This window comes from Cervus elaphus, chromosome 19 (genome assembly GCF_910594005.1).
Source record: "Cervus elaphus chromosome 19, mCerEla1.1, whole genome shotgun sequence".
Classification (NCBI taxonomy): Eukaryota; Metazoa; Chordata; class Mammalia; order Artiodactyla; family Cervidae; genus Cervus; species Cervus elaphus.
In genome coordinates, this window is record NC_057833.1 from 59,723,580 (window position 1) to 59,750,897 (window position 27,318).

The 27,318-nt window shown below is 40.6% G+C and overlaps 1 protein-coding gene and 1 non-coding gene across 2 annotated transcripts in view; both read right to left on the minus strand.

The window, feature by feature from the left end:
• GRAMD1C (GRAM domain containing 1C) overlaps positions 1 to 12,167 on the minus strand; it is a 111,217-nt gene extending 99,050 nt beyond the window's left edge. Inside the window, 3 exon segments of the mRNA XM_043874265.1 lie at positions 5,621 to 5,713; positions 5,715 to 5,758; positions 12,067 to 12,167. Of these exon segments, the coding sequence (XP_043730200.1) occupies positions 5,621 to 5,713; positions 5,715 to 5,758; positions 12,067 to 12,093 (164 nt within the window). The 5' untranslated portion in view covers positions 12,094 to 12,167.
• Positions 12,168 to 17,033: 4,866 nt separating this feature from the next.
• On the minus strand, positions 17,034 to 17,140 carry LOC122676184. Its single transcript, XR_006335469.1, has one exon. It is a non-coding gene; the product is annotated as a U6 spliceosomal RNA (small nuclear RNA).
• Between the last annotated feature and the right edge of the window lie 10,178 nt (positions 17,141 to 27,318).

Genomic DNA, 27,318 nt, shown 5'->3' on the forward strand with positions numbered 1-27,318 from the left:
GAGGTTGTTGATGTATCTCCCATCAATCTTGATTCCAGCTTGTGATTCCTCCAGCCTGGCATTTCATATGATGTGCTCAGCATAGAAGTTAAATAAGCAAGGTGGCAATATACAGCCATGTCTTACTCCTTTCCCAATTTTGAACCAGTCCACTGTTCCATGTTCAGTTTTAACTGTTGCTTCTTGACCCACAGATAGGCTTCTCAGGAGACAAGTAAGGTGATCAAATTTTCCACAGTATATTGTGATGCACACAGTGAAAGGCTTTATAATTGTCAATGAAGCAGAAGTAGATATTTTTCTGGAATTCCCTTGCCTCATGATCCAATAAATGTTGGCAATTTGATCTCTGGTTCCTCTGTCTCTTTGAAACCCAGCTTGTTCTGGAAGTTCTCAGTCAACATACCGCTGAAGCCTAGGTTGAAGGATTTTAAGTATAACCTTGCTAACATGTGAACTGAGTACAATTATATGGTAGTTTGAACATTCTTTGGCACTGGCCTTCTTTGGGACTGGAATCAAAACTGATCTTTTCCAGTCCTGTGGCCACTGCTGAGTTTTCCAAATCTGCAGACATACTGAGTGTAGCACTTTTAGGATTTTAAATAGCTCAGCTGGAATTTTGTTTGCTTCTCAAGTTATGATGGTTCTGGTTTCTAGAAAAGTGACCTTTGGAAAGGTCAGTAAAATTTCTGAGATGTTATATTTGTCTTTAAATCTATTCCATGTGAATTCATATAAAAATTGTGTTTACAATCATCATAGAGACTTAAATTGGGCCAAAGAGGACATTCAGCACTAAATCAGTGCTTCTAAAACTTGAATGTACATACAAATCACCTGGAAATCTTGTGAAAATGACAATTCTCATCCAGTAAGTGCAAGGTTGGGCCTGTGACTCTGCATTTCTAATCAAGTGTTGCCAAGTCTGCTGGGTCCATATACTAAAGAGTAGTAAAGCTTAGAACAAAGTTCTATTTTTCTCTTTCCTTCTATCTCTAAATTCTCTCATTCATTTGCTTTTTTCTTTTCTTGCTTCACCCTTTTTGATGCTTTAAGTCTGTCATGGTAACTATTTAGCCCTTGGAGTTATAAAGGCTTTCCAAACAATAACGTAAGCTATAAAACACAATGCAGAAAGACAAAAATACTACAACAGTCAAACTTTCTCAAAATGTGATTAAAACAATGCAATCAATATGGAGGACATATTCTTTTTTAGGATGTGCACTTATTTGTATATTTCTTAGCAACCAAATAGTTTCCTTAGGGATATGGTTCAAAAAATCTTAAGTTTTCTAATAGGAAGGAAGAATGTGTTATTAATGTTAAGATTCAACAGCATTCAATAAATGAGCTGCTAATTATGAACAGAATGATGGTGCTTAAACTGATCCTTATACCTATTAATGTCTTTTTTAGTCTACTCTGAAATTATGAGAAATTCTGCTCTCTAGTATGCCTGGTCAAGAGATGAGCTTTCTAATGAACTACTATTGGAACTACATATGCCTTAGAACCTTATATAAATTTCACTTACAGTGGCATTATACCAGATTGTATCAAATGGCTCATAACTGTCATAGGATTTAGCATGAGTCCTTTAAAATAATAACTGCAAGCATTCACATGGTAACAGAAATGTTCTTACGAAAGACTGTGCTCCTAATCAAGAAGAAGGAATCTCATTTTACAGTAGGGAAATTTGAAGCATATCCAGGATATGCAACCAGGTGAGCACAGTGCAAACAGAATATGAAACTTCTAGTTTTAAAACCTATCTTAAAATCATTATATACTACAGGTCAAACATTGTTAAACTTCCTTTTAGGTTCAGGAACCAATTCTTTCAATCAAATTTATGTAAAATAGCTGGCTTCTCAGTAACACTGAGAACTATAATCTCTGTGTAATATTAGTCTCTTGCCAATATAAGGAGCAACAATGTAAATAGAATCCATTTCTGTGGTGTAGATTTCTCCCAGGGAAACTGAAGCAGGTAGTTTCCAACTCCATCAAACCAGACAACAGTGCCTTCTAGTGGCCAAAGGAGAGTATAATCAGAAATGTCTTTGGGGCTCTAGATTAAAACTTAAATATCTAAAATGTCGGCCAAGAAGATCTACCACACGCTGGAGGTCAGGGACCACACCCAAGAGGAGCTACCCCACGCCCGGGGTCAGGGGCGGCTGAGAGGAGCAACCCCACCTCCAAGGAGCAGCTGCTGCGCAGGCACAGGAGGGCTGAGAGGAGCTACTCCACATTGAAGGTCAGGAGGGGCAGCGGTAAGAAGATACCCCTCGTCCAAGGTAAGGAGCAGCGGCTGCGCTTTGCTGGAGCAGCCGTGAAGAGATACCCCACGTACAAGGGAAGAGAAACCCATGTAAGACAGTAGGTGTTGCAAGAGGGCATCAGAAGGCAGACACACTAAAACCATAATGACAGAAAACTAGCCAATCTGATCACAGGACCACAGTCATGTCTAACTCAATGAAACTAAGCCATGCCGTGTGGGGCCACCCAAGACAATCGGGTCATGGTGGAGAGGTCTGACAGAATGTGGTCCGCTGGAGAAAGGAATGGCAAACCACTTCAGTATTCTTGCCTTGAGAACCCCATGAACAGTATGAGAAGGCAAAATGATAGGATACTGAAAGAGGAACTCCCCAGGTTGGTAGGTGCCCAATATGCTACTGGAGATCAGTGGAGAAATAACTCCAGAAAGAATGAAGGGATGGAGCCAAAGCAAAAACAATACCCAGTTGTGGATGTGACTGGTGATAGAAGCAAGGTCCGATGCTGTAAAGAGCAATATTGCATAGGAACCTGGAATGTTAGGTCCATGAATCAAGGCAAATTGGAAGTGGTCAAACAGGAGATGGCAAGAGTGAATGTTGACATTCTAGGAATCAGTGAACTAAAATGGACTAGAATGGGTGAATTTAACTCAGATGACCGTTATATCTACTATTGTGGGCAGGAATCCCTTAGAAGAAACGGAGTAGCCATTATGGTCAACAAAAGAACCCAAAATGCAGTACTTGGATGCAATCTCAAAAACGACAGAATGATCTCTGTTCTTTTCCAGGGCAAACCATTCAGTATCACGGTAATTCAAGCCCATGCCCCAACCAGTAACGCTGAAGAAGTTGAAGTTGAACGGTTCTATGAAGACCTACAAGACCTTTTAGAACTAACACCCAAAAAAGATGTCCTTCTCATTACAGGGGACTGGAATGCAAAAGTAGCAAGTCAAGAAACACCTGGAGTAACAGGCAAATTTGGCCTTGGAGTACGGAATGAAGCAGGGCAAAGGCTAATAGAGTTTTGCCAAGAGAACACACTGGTCATGGCAAACAGCCTCTTCCAACAACACAAGAGAAGACTCTACACATGGACATCACCAGATGGTCGACACCGAAATCAGATTGATTATATATTCTTTGTAGCCAAAGATGGAGAAGCTCTGTACAGTCAGCAAAAACAAGACCGGGAGCTGACTGTGGCTCAGATCATGAACTCCTTATTGCCAAATTCAGACTTAAACCGAAGAAAGTAGGGAAAACCACTAGACCATTCAGGTATGACCTAAATCAAATCCCTTATGAATATACAGTGGAAGTGAGAAATAGATTTAAGGGACGAGATCTGATAGACAGAGAGCCTGATGAACTATGGACGGAGATTCGTGACATTGTACAGGAGACAGGGATCAAGACCATCCCCATGGAAAAGAAATGCAAAGAGGCAAAATGGCTGTCTGAGAAGGCCTTACAAATAGCTGTGAAAAGAAGAGAAGCAAAAAGCAAAGGAGAAAAGGAAAGATATTCCCATTTCAATGCAGAGTTCCAAAGAATAGCCAGGAGAGATAAGAAAGCCTTCCTCAGCGATCAATGCAAAGAAACAGAGGAAAACAACAGAATGGGAAAGACTAGAGATCTCTTCAAGAAAATTAGAGATACCAAGGGAACATTTCATGCAAAGATAGGCACAATAAAGGACAGAAATGGTATGGACCTAACAGAAGCAGAAGATATTAAGAAGAGGTGGCAAGAATACACAGGAGAACTGTACAAAAGAGATGTTCACGACCCAGATAATCACAATGGTGTGATCACTCACCTAGAGCCAGACATCCTGGAATGTGAACCCAAGTGGGCCTTAGGAAGCATCACTATGAACAAAGCTAGTGGATGTGATGGAATTCCAGTTGAGCTATTTCAAATACTAAAAGATGATGCTGTGAAAGTGCTGCACTCAATATGCCAGCAAATTTGGAAAATTCAGCAGTGGCCACAGGACTGGAAAAGGTCAGTTTTCATTCCAATCTCAAAGAAAGGCAATCCCAAAGAATGCTCAAACTACTGCACAATTGCACTCATCTCACATGCTAGTAACGTAATGTTCAAAATTATCCAAGCCAGGCTTCAACAATATGTGAATCGCAAAATTCCAGATGTTCAAGCTGGTTTTAGAAAAGGCAGAGGAACCAGAGATCAAATTGCCAACATCCACTGGATCATAGAAAAAGCAAGACAGTTCCAGAAAAACACCTATTTCTGCTTGATTGACTACACCAAAGCCTTCAACTGTGTGGATCACAATAAACTGTGGAAAATTCTGAAAGAGATGGGATACCAGACCACCTGACCTGCCTCTTGAGAAACCTGTATGCAGGTAAGGAAGCAACAGTTAGGACTGGACATGGAACAATAGACTTTTTCCTAATAGGAAAAGGAGTATGTCAAGGCTGTTATTGTCACCATGCTTATTTAACTTATATGCAGAGTACATCATGAGAAACGCCGGGCTGGAAGAAGCACAAGCTAGAATCAAGATTGCTGGAAGAAATATCAATAACCTCAGATATGCAGATGACACCACCCTTATGAACTAAAAAGCCTCTTGATGAAAGTGAAAGAGGAGAGTGAAAAAGTTGGCTTAAAGCTCAACATTCAGAAAACTAAGATCATGGCATCTGGTCCCATCACTTCATGGCAAATAGATAGGGAGACAGTGGAAATAGTGTCAGACTTTATTTTTGGGGGCTCCAAAATCACTGTAGATGGTGATTGTAGCCATGAAATTAAAAGATGCTTACTCCTTGGAAGGAAAGTTATGACCAACTTAGACAATTGATGCTTTTGATCTATGGTATTGGAGAAGACTCTTGAGAGTCCCTTGGACTGCAAGGAGATCCAACCAGTCCACCTTAAAGGAGATCAGCCCTGGGTGTTCCTTGGAAGGACTGATGCTGAAGCTGAAACTCCAATACTTTGGCCACCTCATGAGAAGAGTTGACTCATTGGAAAAGACCCTGATGCTGGGGGGGATTGGGGGCAGGAGAAGAAGGGGACGACAGAGGATGAGATGGCTGGATGGCATCACTGACTCGATGGGCATGAGTCTGAGCAAACTCCGGGAGTTGGTGATGGACAGGGAGGCCTGGCGTGCTGCGATTCATGGGGTCACAAAGAGTTGGACGCGACTGAGTGACTGAACTGAACTGAACAAGAAAATATTATAAATATTATAAGTTATAAGAATTGCTACAAAGAAATCTTGAATTTAAGGCTAAAATGAAGATATAAGAAAGAAAATAAATTACCATAAAAAGCTTCAGTCACCACTCCAGTTATATATATTTGGCCCCTGTTCTTTAGCTGACACTATATCACCCTCATCCACAAGTGGAGTAGGATTTTCTCTAATTCTTCCTTAACCCAGTGGCAAAACTTGAATTCCTTTCGTTTATTACCTGGAAACAAGTATCAAACAATTTAAATTACTTACTGAGAAATGTTCATTTTAAAAAGAAAACAATAAATGCTCAAAATACACAAATTATTGTGAAAAGGACAATATTTAAACTTTTAGAAAACAGTAATTAATGTTTTTGCTTCTGCAGTTCATATAGTCATACTCACATCACATATTTTCCAACCACTACTATTTATTAGGTAAATTAGTTTGTACTAGAGATTCAAAAATGAGTAAAACACAAAGTCCTTAGCCTCTAGAAGTTCAGTCAGCTAGAGTAACAATTAGACAGTAAAAAATAATAATAATAAATACAATGTAATGAGAGTAACCATTGGTTCAACCTCTTTGGAGAATAATTTGCAATGCAATTGGGTTTAAAATGGGTATAGATGTACTACAGTTCATCAATTTAATGTGCACATGAGGTCAACAAAGTTTCTAAGACAAAGAAAGTGGAAACATTCTTACTGCCCATTGGTAAGGAACCTGGTAAATTGTCTGATTTATACAAACAATGAAAGAAATAAAATAAATTAATCCGGTATCTCAACCAGGCACTGGCCTCAATGTATAGAGTGCTTATGGGCACATGCTAGCCATGTCCTACTCTTTTGCAACCCCATGGACTGTAGCCTGCCAGGCCCCTCTGTCCACGGGATTTTCCAGGCAAGAATACTGGAGTGGATTGCCATTTCCAACTCCAGGGTATCTTCCCAACCCAGGGATTGAACCAGTGTCTCCTGCGTCTCCTGCATTGGCAGGCAGATTCTTGACCACCAGCACCACCTCAGTGCTTAGGGAAAAGATTACATCCATTGCAAGATATGGGCCCATGAGGTGGTCACTCATGAAAGCAGTCACCATGGAGCTAAAAAAAGAAAGAAAAGTGAGGTGAAGTGGCATCTATTATAAGAGCACAAAGCTCACCAGGACTCTTAAATGCCACGGCCACTACTGCAGCCACCACCTATGCCTCTTTGAACAAAATGCTGATCCTCGGGGTTACACTGAAAAGCACTCACAGAACCCGCATAGCACAGCAAAGGGTAACTCAAACTCAACTTACATGAGTGGGAGGGAGGCAGGAGAGAGAGGGGATACATGTATACATAGAGCTGATTCACAGGTGTTCTACAGCAGAAACTAGCAAAACTAACACAACACTGTAAAGCAATTATATTTCTATTTAAAAAAAAAACAAACCTGAGCTCTGACCTAAAAAATAAAAAACTTAAGCTTGAGTTTCCTAAATTCTATGAAGTAAACACTGCCAGGGGTGAAGCCCCAAACCCTCGTGATACTGATTTGAGGTTCTCTGGAGGAGGAAATTTAGAAATATAAAAAGATAGAAAGGACCTCCTCTACCCAACGTACATTCTCTAACCACCAAAAAAAGAGAAAGAGAGAAACACAGCTGTATACAGGAAGAAGAAACAAGTAAACAAAAAAATTGAAACAAGTCCACAATTTGACTCAGTTGGAAATCCAAAATATATTAAAATAATTTATACAACAAAATTCTACACCACAGAATTTTTAAATATATACAACTATTTTTTATTGAAACATAGTTATTTTACATTATTGTGTCAGTTTCAGGTATAAGGCAAAATGATTCAGTTATATATCTATATTCTTTTTCAGATGCCTTTCCATTATTGCCTATTATAAAATACTGAATAAAGTTCCCTGTGCTATACTGTAGATCCTTTTTGTTTATCAATTTTATATATGGCAGCATGCATATGTTAATCCCAACCTCCTAATTTATCTCTTCCTACCTCCCCACCCTGCTCTCCCCTTTGGTAACCATAAGGTTGTTTTCTATTTCTGTAAGTCTATTCCTGTTTTGTAAATAAATTCATTTATTTTTTTAGATTCTACATATAAGTGATATTGTATGATTTTTGTCTTTTTCTGTCTGATTTCCTTTAATATGATGATCTCTAGGTACATCCATGTTGCTGCAAATGGCATTGTTTCATTCTTTTCTATGTCTGAGAAGTACATTGTGTACATGTACCACCTCTTCCTTATCCATTTATCTGTCAATGGACATTTAAGATGTTTCCGTGTCTTGGCTATTATAAATAGTGCTGCTATGAACACTGGGGTGCATGTATCTTTTCGAATTAGAGTTTTCTCCAGATATATGCCCACGAGTGGGATTTACAGCATAGGTTTTGAATGAACTTCAACACCTGCTAAAATGCACTGACTGGCAAATATTCATGGCTTTAGTCAATACTGGGCTCAAACTACAGTTATCCCTGAAGACTTAAAGAACTAAATCTAAACAAGCTACTCTCTATAATCTTAGGGAAATACTCAACATTAAATGGGCAACAAATATGTATGTCTCACCTTAACTACCAGAACTACCTTGCCTAAATTCTCCCTGATCACGGAACACACTGTCCTAAAATATCATGCAGTGGCAAAGGATGCTCTGATCCAATGAGTAATAAATCTTAATCAAGTCTTTGGAGCTTGCAAGATGGCTTTTATAAAGGTGAGACCCTCTGTACTACCCTCAACTCTACTTAAAACAGTTAACATAGCTCAATGTAAGATAAAACAAGGCCTTCAAAGATTGAGATTTGTTATATAAGACCCAATTAATGAAAGAGTAATTATCTTTGTTTCTCCACTTAGTAGCCCAGTGTGGCCTGGTAAAGATGGAGTGAAGAATAGGGCCTCACAGTTGATGAGTGTGTCTCTGACGCCATGGTCCTACCCATGAAGGTGCCTCTGTCCAATACTATTAAAATTACTGACACCATTCAATCAGAAACTGATAAATATTCTGAGGCTGTAAGTTTGATAAGCATGTTCTGTTCAGTGACCTCTTGGTCACAGTTTGCCTTCACCTCCCGAGGGTCAAGATATACCTTTACCTGGCTACACACGGGGTATCTCAAAAGCCTTGCCACTCCATACAGCCTTTACAGGTAACTGTATCCAGGTCTCTCCAGGAGCACAGGATTGATGTTACATTCTCCTCTAAGGTCATTCTTTTGACACACTCCTTCAGGACATACAAATACTCATGAAAAGAAGATGGGCCATTGCTCCACACTCAGTATAAGGCCTGCTACTTTGGTTAAATTCCTGAAAACTATTTGGTAAACCAAGGGCGACTCCATCCCTGATAATGTCAAGAAACAACATTAAAACAAGTCCAACAGGGAACTATATTCAATATCCTGTGATAAATCATAATGGAAAAGAGTATAAAAAAATGTGTAACTGAATCACTTTGCTGTACAGCAGAAATTAACACAACACTGTAAATCAAATATACTTGAATAAAATAAGTTAAATTAAAAAAACACACACACACAAATCCAACATCTTTTAGGTCCTTTTGGATTCTGGAGGTGATATATTAGTTGTTCACAAACTCTACGTAAGCCTGTTTATGCTGTTACTTGCAGGTCAGTCCACTCTGAACAGGGCTCCCTCCCAAAAAAGATTCTGAAAGTTGTCAAAATTATAATACAATAGACACTCCCAGTAGTGCTACTTCCTCCCCCAAACCAACACACAAGCACATAAATACACATACAAAGAATCCTTCACTGTAGATACTTTAGCAGCCTCTCTTCATGACTCCTGGAGACTCTGAGCCACTCATAATGCCTCTAAGTTGTCCACAGGCTTCTAATGCAACAAATTATCTCCTTACCCCTACACAACATGTCATTTGAACAGCAATGACTGATAGCACACTGGAACCCCTCGAAGCAGAGGCTCTTGTAAGCTCTGAGCCTACCCTCCACATCGAGCTGCCCATCCCGGCAGCAGGACCTTTCAAGCTCAGCACAGCCACCAAGGTCTCCTTGCTGCAGGACAGAATCAAATCTGGGCCTTCCAACATATCCCACCTACTGGCGGGCATGGCCTTCCCTGTTCTCACTCCTTTGTCATTTGTAATGAGACAAGAAGTCACCCCTCTCTCACACCCTTTGAATACCTGGAGACCAATTTGGATTCAACTGAGTGAAAAGCTGTAGGAGCTCAACACTTTAAACTCCTATTAGTCTGATGGACAAACCTGCTGTTTGGTGGACAGCATCAATATCCCTCCACATGCTGGAGCTCACTAGAGACCACTACTTTTCATCCTTTAACCAGGATGTCCCTAATGAAGGAAAGGACCCAGAGGTCAGCAAAACTGACTGAAATGCCCACAGTTATCTTAACCCTGAATGCTTCAGCCAACAACTGGCTTTATCTGTGCATTTTTACAGACTCTTAGGCCATGCCTAACAGTGCACTTGGAATAAAGAACTCTCTTGTTTTCAGATACTCAAAATATAAATCAAGGTCACAAGTGTCGATACATACAATAAAGCCACAATAAAAGGCCTCGCCAGAACACTCTTTATCCCCATCAAGAGTTCCAGACGTTCCTAACAGTGGCCAAGGTACTTGTTTTATTCCTCAAAATACATACCATTGGACTCCTGAACAAGGTATTCAGTGGCACTTTTATTTTCCTTACTGACTTCAGTCTCTAGGCCTCATACAAGAGCCAGGATGGCTTACTTAAGTTCAAAATTCAACTAAGTGAAAAATGGTACATTCTAGTCATCAGTCAGACATCAAGTGTAAATTATAATGAGTCTCATTCAATTTTTTGATGTTTGCCTGATGACAGTTTTAAACTTCACCCCTTCTTCTCCTCCCTGTCTCTCAAATAGGCAAGTTGGTTAAGAAAAAAAAGTCTGGGTGCCCTTTCCTTTGGTGTGGATGCCAGAATCAAACAAAGCAACAATCTGTCCACACGCAGGAACCCTTGACCCCACCCCCTAACCACCGCAAAAGCCCAGAGCCAGCCTCATTTGCTTGTCCTTTCAAGTCACTTTGGATCTGCTTAAGAAGACTGTCCTGTTCTTCCCTCTTCACTATGTACTGTGTACTCCACTATGTACTTCACTAAGTAATAAGCCTTTATATATAAGTAATAAACCTCTTCAAGGTGTGTGTGTGTGTGTGTGTGTGTGTGTGTGTGTGTGTGTGTATTCATCAGTTGCCATCTCCAAATCAAATGTTGAGTAGGAGTCCATTCTGGCTTTACCGAGTGGCCACAACAGAATCTTATCTCTCTAAGCTATCAGCTGCGAGGTCATTGGCAGTCAGTTAACCTCTCTAAGATTCCCTAGTGGTTCAGATGGTAAGGAAACTGCCTGCAATACAGGAGACCCCGGTTTGATCCCTGGGTCGGGAGGACCCCCTGGAGTAAGAAACGGCAATCCACTCCAGTATTCTTGCCTGTGAAATCCCATGGACAGAGGAGCTTGGCCGGCTACAGTCCATAGGATTTCAAAGAGTCGGACACGACAGAGCGACTAACACTTTCACTTTCACTTAACTTCTCTAAATCTGCTTTCTCCACTCTACAGTCGGGGCAACAACTCTCTGTAGTCTAGACAATAAGCTCATTGAGAACAGGGATCATGTCTGTGTTGCTCATCATTTATGCCAAACACGCAGTACCTAGAACATAGTTTAATGACTGACTGCTTGGGCTCATGAATATCTTACCTGGTCTATTTCACCATAACGTTCTGAGAATCAGTTGAAATACCAAGTCCACTCATTTGTTCATCCAACAATTATTTGAATGCCTCTACTGTTTTGTAAACTGTAAAATGCTCTCGATTAAGAGGTACTGCTCTAACTGCTATTCTCTTAGAGTAAAATACATACATACACAAAACCAGCGTAAAAGCAATGAGGACAGTGTTCAGAAATGCAAGTACTCCTGCAACAAAAGTGGGCTTTCACCCTTAAGATTAATCAGCAAATCTTTCCGTTAATCCGATAAGGTAGTAAACAAATAACCAAGGTAGGGTGAAACCGAAAACGTGGTTCACACCACACAGTGATTTAAACTATTTAGAGTTCTGAGCCCTTTAATCAAGAGCTCAGAGTTAAGGGGACGGCGTGAGGCTGGATCAATCTGATACGGGGTCAGAATCACGACAGCGGGGCGTGAGGTTTGGACAGGACATTTCAAGACCCAATGCCACACTCCACGCCCCAGAGAAGCCAGTCTTAGCCCCCAGAAAAACAGACACCCCCCCCCCCCATCGCCCAGAGGGAAAGGCTCCGGGAAGCACAAGAAACCGTTTCCTCGGTAACAACTCCTCAAATTACTCCAATGAGCAACAAGAAAAAGAAAGGGAAGAAGAGGAAATACTTTTCACAGTCTGAGAGGGTTCTAACAACGTTCGCGAAGAGAACTGCCGGGTAAAGCCCTCGCTTGGGAACTCGTCCCAGAACAGCGCCGCTTACCAGGCGGACAGTCAGGGAGCCTTCCATCGCGGATCCCTCCGCCGCCGAGTACCGCGCACGCGCGCCCCGCCGCGGGGAGGGGCGATCACGCGCGCGCCCCACGCCCTCTTCCGGAGCGCGCTCTGGGATCCCGGCCCCGGGAGTCCCGCACGCAAGCTCTCCGAGGGGCACCTTGGGTCTCCTCGGCGTGTCTGGCGCCCTCTGGAGGCCGTTCAGGACTCCCAGCCTCCACCCCACCCCCTCGTCCCTCAGGATGTACTGACTCAGCCTGCAGGCTGAGTCAGTGTTTGGATGTCTTGAGCGTGACGGTGGCGTAAACTTTGCCAAGCGTAGCTGAGAAACACCATGGCTGTGTTTTCTCTTCCACAAAAATACCCAAGAGGACTTCAAAGTGTGTTGACAGGTGCCCCATGGGGACGCGTCAGAGACATTTGGAAGAAGATTCTAGTTGGCTTGGGAGAGATGACCTCTTCCAAACTGGTTTACCGACTCGTGTATGAGAATCGAGGGTTAACGCACAAAGGTTTTTGTTGGCCACGCGCTCAGGGGAACTGGATCTGGAGAAGCTATTTTTTGGAGGCAAATCCATGCGAGGTCCAGGACACTGGACTGTCTGTTGCTGCGTCTCACTACCTCGCTTCACAGTATGGACTCACCATCATCTGTGAGTCATTGCAGCTAAGGTGTGTCAGGACAATTAACTGTTTTGTGACACTGAACACTTTATTCCGTGAGAAAGCCTTACTTCGGAAACATCCTATTTCTGGAAATGAATGCAGTGTTTTGGACCCTCTCCCGGGGTCACTGTTGGTGGCAACCTCACGGATAATTAAAGCCGGATGTTGATGGCTGTATTAAAGAGGAGATGTAATTTTTAAATGTTTGAATGGTTTATTTATTGCTTTCCAGGTGGCTACAGTGGTAAGGAATCTGCCTACCAAGCAGGAAACGTGGATTTGACCCCCTGGAGTAGGAAATGGCAACCCACTCCAGTATTCTTCACTGGGAAATCTCATGCATACAGTAGCCTGGTGGGCTACAGTCCATGGGGTCACAAAGAGTCAGACAGGACTGAGCAACTAAGCATGCCTGTATTTACTAGCAATCAGGATGAGTCCCTGCCCATACCTACCTCTCAACCTCAAAGGCCTGTGCCTACTATGACATGGCTTCTAGCACAAGTCACTTCTCCCAAATCCTCCCCTTTACTTCTCACCATGCATACTGTGCTCCAGAGTGCGAAAAAGGGAATTGCATTGCAAGGGCTGGTTCCTTCAAATCATTGATAGAAGTTATTGATAAAAAGATATTGACTGTTGCAGATCCTAGTTCCAAAAAAGTTATAAAAGACATTTCTAGAACTCTAGAACAATTGAGAAATACTGAATACTAAATGTTTATTAGAGCTAGTGTTACAAAATAATGAATGATGCAGATAAATTTATTGATATTTATTTATGGATAATTAATACTTTTGGTTAAGAAGAGTGGCAAGAATACACAGAAGAACTGTACAAAAAAGATCTTCACGACCCAGATAACCACGAAGGTGTGATCACTCACACTCACCTAGAGCCGGACATCCTGGAATGTGAACCCAAGTGGGCCTTAGGAAGCATCACTACGAACAAAGCTAGGGGAGGTGATGGAATTTCAGTTGAGCTGTTTCAAATACTAAAAGATGATGCTGTGAAAGTGCTGCACTCAATATGCCGGCAAATTTGGGAAACTCAGCAGTGGCCACAGGACTGGAAAAGGTCAGTTTTCATTCCAATCTCAAAGAAAGGCAATGCCAAAGAATGTTCAAACTACTGCACAATTGTACTCATCTCACACACTAGTGACTAATGCTCAAAATTCTCCAAGCCAGGCTTCAGCAATACATGAACCGTGAACTTCCAGATATTCAAGCTGGTTTTAGAAAAGGCAGAGGAACCAGAGATCAAATTGCCAACATCCACTGGATGATCGAAAAAGCAAGAGAGTTCCAGAAAAACATCTATTTCTGCTTGATTGACTATGCCAAAGCCTTTCACTGTGTGGATCACAACAAACTGTGGAAAATTCTGGAAGAGATGGGAATACCAGACCACCTGACCTGCCTCTTGAGAAATCTGTATTCAAGTCAGGAAGCAACAGTTAGAACTGGACATGGAAAACCAGACTGGTTCCAAATAGGAAAAGGAGTACGTCAAGGCTGTATACTGCCACCCTGCTTATTTAACTTATCTGCAGAGTACATCATGAGAAACGCTGGGTTAGAAGAAGCACAAGCTGGAATCAAGATTGCCGGGAGAAATATCAATAACCTCAGATATGCAAATGACACCACCCTTATGGCAGAAAGTGAAGAAGAACTAAAGAGCCTCTTGATGAAACTAAAAGAGGAGAGTGAAAAAGTTGGCTTAAAACTCAACATTCAGAAAACTAAGATCATGGCATCTGGTCCCATCACTTCATGGAAAATAGATGGGGAAACAGTGGAAACAGTGTCAGACTTTATTTTTGGGGGCTCCAAAATCACTGCAGATGGTGATTGCAGCCATAAAAGACACTTGCTCCTTGGAAGGAAAGTTATGACCAAACTAGACAGCATATTAAAAAACAGAGACATTTGCCAACAAAGGTCCGTCTAGTCAAGGCTATGGTTTTTCCAGTAGTCATGTATGGATGTGAGAGTTGGACTCTAAAGAAAGCTGAGCACCGAAGAATTGATGCTTTTGAACTGTGGTGTTGGAGAAGACTCTTGAGAGTCCCTTGGGCTGCAAGGAGATCCAACCAGTCCATCCTAAAGGAGATCAGTCCTGGGTGTTCATTGGAAGGACCGATGTTGAAGCTGAAACTCCAGTACTTTGGCCACCTGATGTGGAGAGCTGACTCATTGGAAAAGACCCTGATGCTGGAAAAGATTGAGGGCAGGAGGAGAAGGGGACAACAGAAGATGAGATGGTTGGATGGCATCATCAACACAATGGACATGGGTTTGGGTGGACTTCTGGAGTTGGTGATGGACAGGGAGGCCTGGCATGCTGCGGTTCATGGGGTTGCAAAGAGCCAGACACGACTGAGTGACTGAACTGAACTTAACTGAATACTTTTGGTTATGTTGGAGAATATCTTTATTAATAGAAAATTTGTACTCAAGTATTTCCGAGTGAAATGTCATGATACCTACCACTTGATTTCAAATGCTTCAACAAAGATAGATGCCAGACAGTGGATGTGTCCACTCAAATTTATGGACTGACACCTAATCCCCTTTCACCATGTGAAAATGCAGGGAGAAGAGGGCGGTTTATGAGCAGAATGTGGGCTCTCATCAGACACAGAATCTGCTGTTGTCTTGATCTTGAGCTTCCCGAACTCCACAACCCTGAGAGATAAATGTTTGTTGTTTAAGCCGCCCAGTCCGTTTTATTTTGTTATAGCAACCCAGATAGACTGAGACAATAGATAGATAGCAAAATAGCAAAATGGTAACAACATCAGTGTGGCAAGTATACCACTGTTCAGTGAGTCTTTTTCTATTTCTGTACATTTGGAAATAATCATAATGTAAAGTTAAGGAAGTTGACTTTTTTTTTTCCACAAAAAGTCAGATGTCAGGTGCTGAGTGAATTTTTAAACTATATTATACATGCTAACAGGCTTCCTTGGTGGCTCAGATGGTAAAGAATCTGTCTGCAATGCAGGAGACCAGGTTCAACCCCTGGGTCAGGAAGATCCCCTGGAGAAGGACATGGCAACCCGCTCCAGTTTTCTTGCCTGAAAAATTCTAAGGACAGAGAAGCCTGGCAGGCTACAGTCCATGGAGTCACAAAGAGTTGGACATGACTGAGTGACTAACACTTTCACTTTTCACTTTTATACATGCTAAAGGACAAAGTACTTAATCAGATAATCAAGACAGGTCCTGATCCTTATCCTGCAAAACTCTGCATAAGCTGTGTTTTCCTTCAATGCTATATACAAGAACAGGCTGAAGAAAAAACTACTGCCTATTCTTTGAACTAGAAGCCACACCAAGAATTCTTCTTTGGATTGAGAGAGTTTAATAGTGTCAGTATTTTTTTTTTTTTTTTTTAGTGTCAGTATTTTTAATGGTACTTTAATGGTAAGATGAATGTGATCAGTATATATTTTTTAACTATTTAATTTTTTTAAAAATTTGAAACAATTTCACATAAAAGTTGCAAATATGTTACAGTAACCTTTTCCCTAAACCATTTGAGAGTCAACTATTAACTCAGAATACTTTGGTGAATGTACAAGGACACTCTCCTAAATAGTCCCAATATGACAAACAAAATTGAGAAATTTTTTTTTCATTTATTTTTATTAGTTGGAGGCTAATTACTTTACAATATTGTAGTGGTTTTTGTCATACATTGACATGAATCAGCCATGGATTTACAAGTATTCCCCACCCCGATCCTCCCTCCCACCTCCCTCTCCACCTGATTCCTCTGGGTCTTCCCAGTGCACCAGGCCCGAGCACTTGTCTCATGCATCCAGCCTGGGCTGGTGATCTGTTTCACCCTAGATAATATACATGTTTCGATGCTGTTCTCTTGAAACATCCCACCCTCGCCTTCTCCCACAGAGTTCAAAAGTCTGTTCTGTACATCTGTGTCTCTTTTTCTGTTTTGCGTATAGGGTTATCGTTACCATCTTTCTAAATTCCATATATATGCATTAGTATACTGTATTGGTCTTTATCTTTCTGGCTTACTTCACTCTGTATAATGGGCTCCAGTTTCATCCATCTCATTAGAACTGATTCAAATGAATTCTTTTTAATGGATGAGTAATATTCCATGGTGTTTAAGTACCACAGCTTCCTTATCCATTCGTCTGCTGATGGACATCTAGGTTGCTTCCATGTCCTGGCTATTATAAATAGTGCTGCAATGAACATTGGGGTGCACGTCTCTCTTTCAGATCTGGTTTCCTCAGTGTGTATGCCCAAAAATATGGAACGCTTCATGAATTTGCGTGTCATCCTTGCACAGGGGCCATGCTAATCTTCTCTGTATTGTTCCAATTTTAGTATATGTGCTGCTGAAGCGAGCACCAAAATTGAGAAATTAACATGGTATTACCACCTTCTAATTCTCACATGCCATTAAAATTCTACCGATTGTCCCAATAATGTCCTTTATAGAAAAAGAATCTAGTCCCAAATCATGTTACAATTAGTTACCGTACCTCCTGTATGTAATATGTGCAATATTAAACCTGTCAATCTGTCCTCTGCACATACCCCTCCCTCATCCATCCCTCCCTAACACCCCTTGGCCAGCCATGGCAGTCACTGCATCCTTCACTGTCCCCACCCTGCTCTTGTCCTGAAACCCCTCACAGTGATGCCCCCACTAAATAGTTTAAACTATTCGCAAAGGCTGAAAAGATGAAAATCATCTGGCAAAGGAATGAAGTTGTGCTGAACGAATCACTATTTAGGTTTTAGACCCAATTTACAGTGGATGGTATTGTTTTTTAAAAATGAAATGTATAAGAAAAAGAAGAGAAGTAAATATCAAATTTCTGCAAGGGTAAAGATTAGCAAGATTAATAAATAATATTGAAGATCTCATAAGAGAAAGATTAATAGAATCCATTAAAATGTAAAATTCCAAAGGTAAAAAAATAGCATGTTTTTTAAAAGCTTGGTATCTTTATGTGAATAGAAATTTATTAAACATTAAGACAGACAACAAGGATGAATCTCAAGAACATAATGTTGAGTTAAAGAAGTGAGTCAGAAAAATATGGCAAGATTCAGTTGATAACATTTCAAATCGTCTAAAACCAAACAGTACACTGTAAATACAGTTAAAGGACACAAATATAACAAAACTCTAAAAAGAAGCAAAAAGTGAGAAATAGTTTCCCTTTGAGAGGGGTTAGAATCAGGGAAGTGCATAGGGAGCTTCAGACTGGCAGAGATATAAAAATGTTTGTTGTACAGTCATTCTGGTTACCTTACACATATGTATGTGTGTGTGTGTGTGTATTCTATCATGTAATTGATCTTCAGTGGCCTCAGCCTGCAACTCCTTGAAATGGGACTTCGGTTCCTGGCCAGAGATTGCAGTCTGGCCACCATGGTGAGAATGCTGGATCCTAGCCACTAGACTAGTGGTCAGTAACAAGGCCCTGGCTCTTCAGCTTTGCAAAAAAGGAATTCCCACAAAGACAGAAAGTAGCGAAACAAGTCAAGTGTTAATTAGAAGGAAAAGAGTACATTACGTGAGGATAGACACATGGGTGGGCTCAGAGAGTTGCACTCTCATGGTAGTTTGAATCACTTTTATGGGCATTTTTTCCAGGTTTCCTTTGGCCAATCTTTTTTTCTTTTTAAATATTTATTTATTTATTTGCCTGTGTTGGGTCTTAGTTGCAGCATGCAGGATCTTTGTTGTGGTGGGATCCAAAGTGCGTGGGCTCAGTAGTTGCAGCGTGTGGGCTCTCTAGTTACAGTGCATGGGCTTAGTGCCCCATAGCATGTGGGGTCTTAATTCCCTGATCAGGGATTGAACCCATGTCCCCTACACTGGAAGGTGGATTCTTAACCACTAGCCCACCAGGGAAATCCCTGCCCAATCATATTGATCTGCCTGGTTCAGAGACCATATTTGGTATATCTCAGTGTCCTCTCATATGTTCGCATGCCTCTCTTAGCCAAGATAGATTCTACCGAAGAGGCCTATGGGAAATTAGTATCACATAGCATCACTCCTTTTTTGACTTCCAAGAAGTCTTTCTGTGCCTGTGTGGTTGGGGAGGTCTCCTGACTTCAATAATGAGAAATATATGGTCTCTTGTCTTCTATCTGGACAAGGCTCAGCCTCCTCCCTCAGTTGTCCTGTTATTTTTGTCTTGGAGTATCTACTCTGGTGGCAGGGGGGATCTACTTCCTACCTCACAATTATTATATCTAATCAATATTCAATAAAAGTAATTAAAAAAATAAGATCCTTCATAGGTAAAATGAACAAAGGATATGAGTAAATGATTCCATTGGCCACGCAGAACAAATGGCTGGCCCTGAAGTAAAAATTGTCTGGGTTCAAATTTTGGCTCCACCATGTATTAGCAGCTCATCTAATCTCTTGCTATCTATGTCCTCATTTAATACACAGAGATAGTAACAGTACTATATTAGCCTAGGCTGCCATAACAATATAGCCCAGGTTGAGTGTTTTAAACAACAGAAATGTATTTTCTCACAGTTCCGAAGGCTAAAAGTCCAAGGCCACTGAATTCAGTTTCTAATAAGGACTCTCTTCCTGGCTTTGTGGAACTTCCACTGATTGCATTAAGGCAGCCCTGACAGCCAGGAGATGGCCTGGCACTCATAGCCAGGTCACAATGTTCAATCAGTTCAGTCGCTCAGTCATGTCTCTTTGCAACCCCACGGACTGCAGCATGCCAGGCTTCTTTGTCCATCACTAACTCCCGGCGTTTACCCAAACTCATGCCCATTGAGTCAGTGATGCCATCCAATCATCTCATCCTCTGTTGTCCCCTTCTCCTTCTGCCGTCAATCTTTCCCAGCATCAGGGTCTTTTCCAGTGAGTCAGCTCTCCACATCAGGTGGCCAAAGTATTGGAGTTTCAGCTTCAACATCGGTCCTTCCAATGAACACCCAGGACTGATCTCCTTTAGGATGGACTGGTTGGATCTCCTTGCAGCCCAAGGGACTCTCAAGAGTCTTCTCCAACACCACAGTTCAAAAGCATCAATTCTTCGGTGCTCAGCTTTCTTTAGAGTCCAACTCTCACATCCATACATGACTACTGGAAAAACCATAGCCTTGACTAGACAGACCTTTGTCAACAAAGTAATGTTTCTGCTTTTTAATATGCTGTCTAGTTTGGTCATAACTTTCTTTCCAAGGAGTAAGCGTCTTTTAATTTTATGGCTGCAATCACCATCTGCAGTGATTTTGGAGCCCCCAAAAATAAAGTCTGACACTGTTTCCACTGTTTCCCCATCTATTTTCCATGAAGTGATGGGACCAGATGCCATGATCTTAGTTTTCTGAATGTTGAGCTTTAAGCCAACTTTTTCACTCTCCTCTTTTAGTTTCATCAAGAGGCTCTTTAGTTCTTCACTTTCTGCCATAAGGGTGGTGTCATCTGCATATCTGAGGTTATTGATATTTCTCCCGGCAATCTTGATTCCAGCTTGTGCTTCTTCTAACCCAGCGTTTCTCATGATGTACTCTGCATATAAATTAAATAAGCAGGGTGACAATACACAATGTTCTGTCAAAACTAAAAAATTTCATACAACACCAGGGTTAAACAAAGCCCCTCTGTAACCATGGTGAATGAATGTCACTCAGTCATGTCCAATTCTTTGTGATCCCATGAACTGTATGTAGCCTGCCAGGCTCCTCTGCCCATGGAATTCTCATGGCCAGAATATTGGAGTGGGTAGCTGTTCCCTTCTCCAGGGGATCTTTCCAACCCAGGGATCAAACCCAGGTCTGCTGCATTACGGGCAGATTCTTTACCATCTGAGCCACCAGGGAAGTCCAAGAATACTGAAGTGGGTAGCCTATCCCTTCTCCAGCAGATCTTCCTGAACCAGGAATAAAATCAGGGTCTCCTGCATTGCAAGAGGATTCTTTGCCAGCTGAGCTAACAGGGAAGCCCATGGTAGAGCAAGACAAAATCAAGGCCATTCCATCGTCATGTCTGCATACTCAGTTGTGTCCAACTCTTTATGACCCTATGGACTATTATAACCCACCAGGCTCCTCTGTCCATGGAATTCTCCAGGCAAGAATACTGGAGTTGTTTGTCATTTCCTTCTCCAGAAGACCTTCCCAACCCAGGGATTGAATTCAGGTCTCCTGCACTCAGGCAGAGATTCTTTATCATCTGAGTAACTAGTGCCTCTTTAAAAAAAATACTAAAAAGTGCTCAATTTCTCTCAGAATAAAAGAAATCACTCTGAAATATCATTTTCACCTGCTAGATTGACAAAGTATAAACATTTGCTAACACATGCTGTTGACTAATCTGTTGGACATACAGGAAGTCTCATGGTGGCAGTGTAAAGTAATATGACACTTTGGCAATAGCTGTAAAAATCACAAAATGCAGATACAGCAATTCCACTTCTGGGCTTTTTCCTATATATTTAATTGCATACATGAAAAAAACATGCAGTTATTCACTGGAGAATTATTTTCATTATCAAAAATTGAAAACAAATGTTCATCAGTGATGGCCTGGATAAATAAACTATGTCCATCTACCCATTGGAATTCTAGGCTGAATTTTTTTTTAAGAATGAGAGGAAGATTTCTATGCTATATACCTATCAACTATACTTCAATTTAAAAAAAAAAAAAGAGTGAGAAGGAGCAACACCAACAAAAATGGCAGAGTAGGGAATTCTGAAAGTCTGACCTTTACAAAAGCAACAGTTAAGCTGGCAAAAACTGTCAGGACCTACTTATTCAGAACTCTGGAATCCATCTGAAAGTTTACAATAGTCAGGGGAATGCTTAATTAAGAAAAAGCAGCTGAGTCTCAGTAAGAGAGCTTTGTGATATCTTCATTTACTCCTCAGGTACCACCCCCTGCTTCACAAAACCCAGTTCCCTAGAACTGGTCCCTACTATTAGAGGAGTCGCACAGAACTTATTAAAGAAATGTGGATTTTGTTTTGACCTGTCTTGGTGGCTCCTTGAAGGAACAACTCAAGGATTTGCCTTATTTCACCTAACTCAGAACTCTCCTAGGACTCTGCCTAAACAGAGGGGAAGAGGGTAGGATTTATGGAAAACATTCGAAGGTAAATAGTGTATTATGTGTGTGTGTGTTTCTGTGTGTGTGCTCAGTCATGTCTGACTCTTTGTGACCCCATGGACTGTGGCCTGTCAGTCTCCTCTGTCCATGGGATTTTTCCCACAAGAATACTGGAGAGGGTTGCCATTTCCTTCTCCAGAGGATTTTCCTGACCCAGGGATCAAACCCATGTCTCTTGCACTTCCTGCATTGGCAGGCAACTTCTTTACCACTGAGCCACCTGGGAACCCCTAAATAGAGTATTAACCACTGCCATTTGGGACAAGGGAAAACAGCTGAGGCAAACAATGGACAATCTGAGGAGTTTTGGAGGAAAGGCTAGGGAATAAGAGTTTTAAAACCTCCCACAAATTCCAGGGAACCTAGAAAGTCACACACACATACACTTCAGAGCTTGGAGCATGCACAGAAAAGACCTAAGGTCCTAAGCTCTCACTGCGGGCTGCACTTCTGTCTCTGCAGTGAGGGAAAGCTAAGGCAGAGTTGTAAATTGCCTAACTGAGCATTAAAGGTAGGCCCAAAACACATATGCCATCTGTCTGCAAAGACTGGGAAATTGTTTCCTTTTCTTTCTTTTTTTTTCCCCTGGAATTTAAGGAAATCTCTGTCCAACCTCTAACTGACCACTAAGCTAACAGAACAGAGATTTCATGCCCACATATGATAAAGAATACACACTTTCAAAAATTAGTTCAATTTATGTTGTTCCTAGAGTAGTCAAATTCATAGAGACAGAGAGTGGAATGGTGATTTTAGGGGGAGAAGGCAAAATGGGGATCTTTTTTTTTTTAATGGGTACAGTTTCAGTTTGGGAAGATGAAAAAGTTCTGAAGGTGGATGGCAGTGATGGCTCCACAGCAATTTTAATGCACGTAATGCCACTGAACTGTGTTATGTGTATTTTACTAAATAAAAAAATTCATTCATAAAAGTCACCAAAAAGCCAACAAGAACTAAAACAAGCAGCAACAACAATCTCTGGGGAGGGGACAATCTGATTACCAGAGCTGCCACATTATAATAATGTACAAAATGTTCAGTTTTCAACAAAAAATTCCAGGACTTTTGTAAGAAGAAACAAGAAAATATGGTCATATACAAGGAAAAATTAAGATAAACTAGTCTGTATGAAGCTCAGACACTGGACAGGCAAAACTTTAAATCAAACATTTTGTATATGCTTGAAGAGCTAAAGGAAACCATATACAAAAATGGAAACCATGAGAACAATTTCTCACCAGAGAATATCAATAAAGACATTACAAAAGGAACCATGTAGGAAGTCCAGAATTGAAAAGTACAGTAACTGAAATGAAAATTTTGCTACCAGATCCAATAACAAGAAGAAAAAAGAATCAGCAACCCTGAAGATAGTTCAATTGAGAATATACAGTTTAAGGAACAGAAAGAAAAAAACAAAAAATGAATAGAAACAGAGATCTGTGTTGTACCATTAAATGTACCAGTCTGTACATAATGGAAATCCCAGAAAGAGAGAGGAAAGAGAGAAAGGAACAAAAAGAACATTTGATGAAATAATGACACAATGATAACATTCTTATGTATTGATACAGAAAGATAAAAAAAAAATGTTGCTAAACAACAAAAGCACAGTGTATAATGTCAGAAATGTATGCTATGAATCTAATCATGAGGAAATACCAGACAAGATCAATTTGAATAACATTCTATAAAATAACTTACTTAAAATATTCAGAAATGTCAAACTCATAAAAGCACAGAAAGACTGAAATATTGCCCAATCTAAAGAAGGCAAAAAACATATAATAATTGAATGCAGAGGGTGACCTTAGACTGAACTCTGAACAAAAAATAAAAAATTTTTTGTTGTTATAAAGAACACAACTGGAAAACTTTGAATACAGTCTGTAGATTAGATTACAGTATTGATAGTTATTCAATGCTAATTTCCTGTTTTTGACAATTAGACTATGGTTAGGTAAGAAAGAATATGGTGATTACAGTATTGATAGTTATTCAATGCTAATTTCCTGTTTTTGACAATTAGACTATGGTTAGGTAAGAAAGAATATGGTTAGGTAAGAAAGAAGAGTTCCAAAGAATAGCAAGGAGAGGAAGACCTTTTTCAGTGATCAATGCAAAGAAATAGAGGAAAATAATAGAACGGGAAAGACTAGAGATCTCTTCAAGAAAATTAGAGATACCAAGGGAACATTTCATGCACAGATGGGAACAATAAAGGACAGAAATGGTATGGACCTAACAGAAGCAGAAGATATTAAGAGGTAGCAAGAAGTGTACAAAAAAAGATCTTCACGAACCAGATAACCTTGATGGTGTGACCACTCACCTAGAGCCAGACATCCTAGAATGCAAAGTCAAATGGGCCTTAGGAAACATCACTACAAACAAAGCTAGAGGAGGTGATGGAATTCCAGTTGAGCTATTTCAAATCCTAAAAGATGATGCTGTGAAGGTGCTGCACTCAATATGCCAGTAAATCTGGAAAACTCAGAAGTGGCCACAGGACTGGAAAAGGTCAGTTTTCATTCCAATCTCAAAGAAAGGCAATGCCAAAGAATGTTCAGACTACTGCACAATTGCACTCATCTCACATGCTAGCAAAGTAATACTCAAAATTCTCCAAGCCAGGCTTCAACAGTACATGAACCATGAACTTCCAGATGTTCAAGTTGGATTTAGAAAAAGCAGAGGAACCAGAGATCAAATTGCCAACATCCACTGGATCATTGAAAAAGCAAGAGAGTTCCAGAAAAACACCTATTTCTGCTTGATTGACTATGCCAAAGCCTTTGACTGTGTGGATCACAACAAACTGTGGAAATTTTTGAAAGAGATGGGAATACCAGACCACCTGACCTGCCTCTTGAGAAATCTGTATGCAGGTCAGGAAGCAACAGTTAGAACTGGATATGGAACAACAGACTGGTTCCTAATTGGGAAAGGCATATGTCAAGGCTGTATATTGTCACCTTTCTTATTGAACTTATATGCACAGTACATCATGCAAATTGCCAGGCTGGATGAAGCTCAAGCTGGAATCAAGACTGCCAGGAGAAATATCATAACCTCAGATATACAGATGACACCACCCTTATGGCAGAAAGTGAAGAAGAACTAAAGAGCCTCTTGATGAAAGTGAAAGAGGAGAGTGAAAAAGTTGGCTTAAAACTCAACATTCAGAAAACTAAGATCATGGCATCTGGTCCTATCATTTCTAGATGGGGAAACAATGGAAACATTGAGAGACTTTATTTTTTGGGTCTCCAAATTCACTGCAGATGGTGACTGCAGCCATGAAATTCAAAGACACTTGCTCCTTGGAAGAAAAGCTATGACAAAGTTAGACAGCATAGTAAAAAGCAGAGATATTACTTTGCCAACAAAGGTCCATCTAGTCAAGGCTGTGGTTTTTCCAGTAGTCATGTATGGATGCAAGAGTTGAACTATAAAGAAAGCTGAGCACCGAAGAATTGATGCTTTTGAACTGTGGTGTTGGAGAAGACTCTTAGGAGTCCCTTAGACTGCAAGGAGATCCAACCAGTCCATCCTAAAGGAGATCAGTCCTGGGTGTTCATTGGAAGGACTGATGTTGAAGCTGAAATTCCAATACTTTGGCCAGCTGATGAAAAGACCCTGATGCTGGGAAAGATTGAAGGCGGGAGGAGAAGGAGACAACAGAGGATGAGATGGTTGGATGGCATCGCCGAGTCAATGGATATGAGTTTGAGTAAGCTCCAGGAGATGGTGATGGACAGGGAAGCCTAGCATGCTGTGGTCCATGGGGTCGCAAAGAGTAGGAAACAACTGAGCGACTGAACAGAATTGAATGAGGTAAGAAAAGGTCTTTGTTTTAGGAAATATACTGATGAATATTTATTTAGGTTTAACTGATCTCCTGGAGTAGGAAATGTCAACCCACTTCAGTATTCTTGCCTGGGAAATCCCATGGACTGAGGAGCCTGTCCGTCTACAGTCCATGGAGTGTCAAAGAGTCAGACAAGACTGAGTGACTAAACAGCAACAACTAGTGACTAAACAACAGCAACTAAACAGCAACAACTAGTGACTAAACAACAGCAACTAAACAGCAACAACTCCTGTATTTAGATTTGGATCATTTTCAAATGATTCAGAAAACAATTGTATATAGAGAAAGAATCATAAAACAAACAGAGATATCATGGAAACATGAATATTTGAAGAATCTGATCAAGGGTATGTGGGAAACTTTTGTACTATTCTTGAAGTTTTCCATATTTCAAATAATTAAAAACTATTAAAACCAGTCAAAAATAAATGTGTAAAGGGAGTGCATCCTGCATAGGTGTATTTTTTCCCCTGCAGTTGCATAAATGAAAGCACAGGATGGGCAGAGTTGAATTTAATTAGAGTTGATTTCAGTTGATTGTTACCAGGTGAGTATGCCAAAGCACAAGAGGAGCAAGGGAGATGAGTGTGTAGACAAGTGTATGGCAATAATGATTGTCCCTGGAATCCAACCTGGGTGAGAAGCAAAGTTTGAAGAGTGTGAAGGACAGTGAAAAGTGTTGGGATTGCAAATTGATAAATCTAATTGTATTTGAAGGATTGCAGGTAACAGCTACAATTTTAAAAGTTTTATGTAAACAATAATGTGACAGAAAGAAGCTCATCCCATTTCTCATGTGGCAAAATTCATAGACATTTTGACAAGCAAATAAATTTTTTAAAGAAAAAAATTGGAAAAAAAAAACAAGAAAAAAATTGGAAGATGATGAGTTGGATAGATAGGAACAGTCCTTGAAACAGATCGTGACAAGTTGCAATAGAGATAAAATTCTCTGATATGAGCATGACAGTGGGTGGCTGCCAAGAGTGGGCAATAAGATCAAGGTGGAGAGATCAAAGAACTAAAAAGCCAGGGAATAAACATAATCTTAGTAGATATTCAAATCGCCAAGTACTATGGTTTGAATGTGTCCCCCCCAAATTCATATGTTGAATCACCCCAAAAGTGATGGTAATATTAAGGTGGCATCTTTAGGAAGTGCTTGGATCTTCCTAAACACTAATGGAATGTGTTCTCATAAAATTTTTTTATACAATTTTGAAAATTGCTTTCACTTTAGAATTATTACAATATATTGACTGTATTCCCTGTGCATCCTTGAGCATCCAGAATGCGCAGGCTCAGTAGTTGCAGAGAGTGGGCTTGCCCTGCAGCACATGGACCTCAGTTTCCTGATTAGGGACTGAACCCACATCATCCCCTGTACTGGAAAGTGGATTCTTTTTTTTTTTTTTTTTTTTTGGAAAGTGGATTCTTAACCACTGGACCACCAAGGAAGTCCCTTCTTTTTTAAAACTAAGGATGGTGTGTAGGAATACATATGGCGATGGTAAATACGCAAATAAGATAAGTGGTTGATTAACAAAA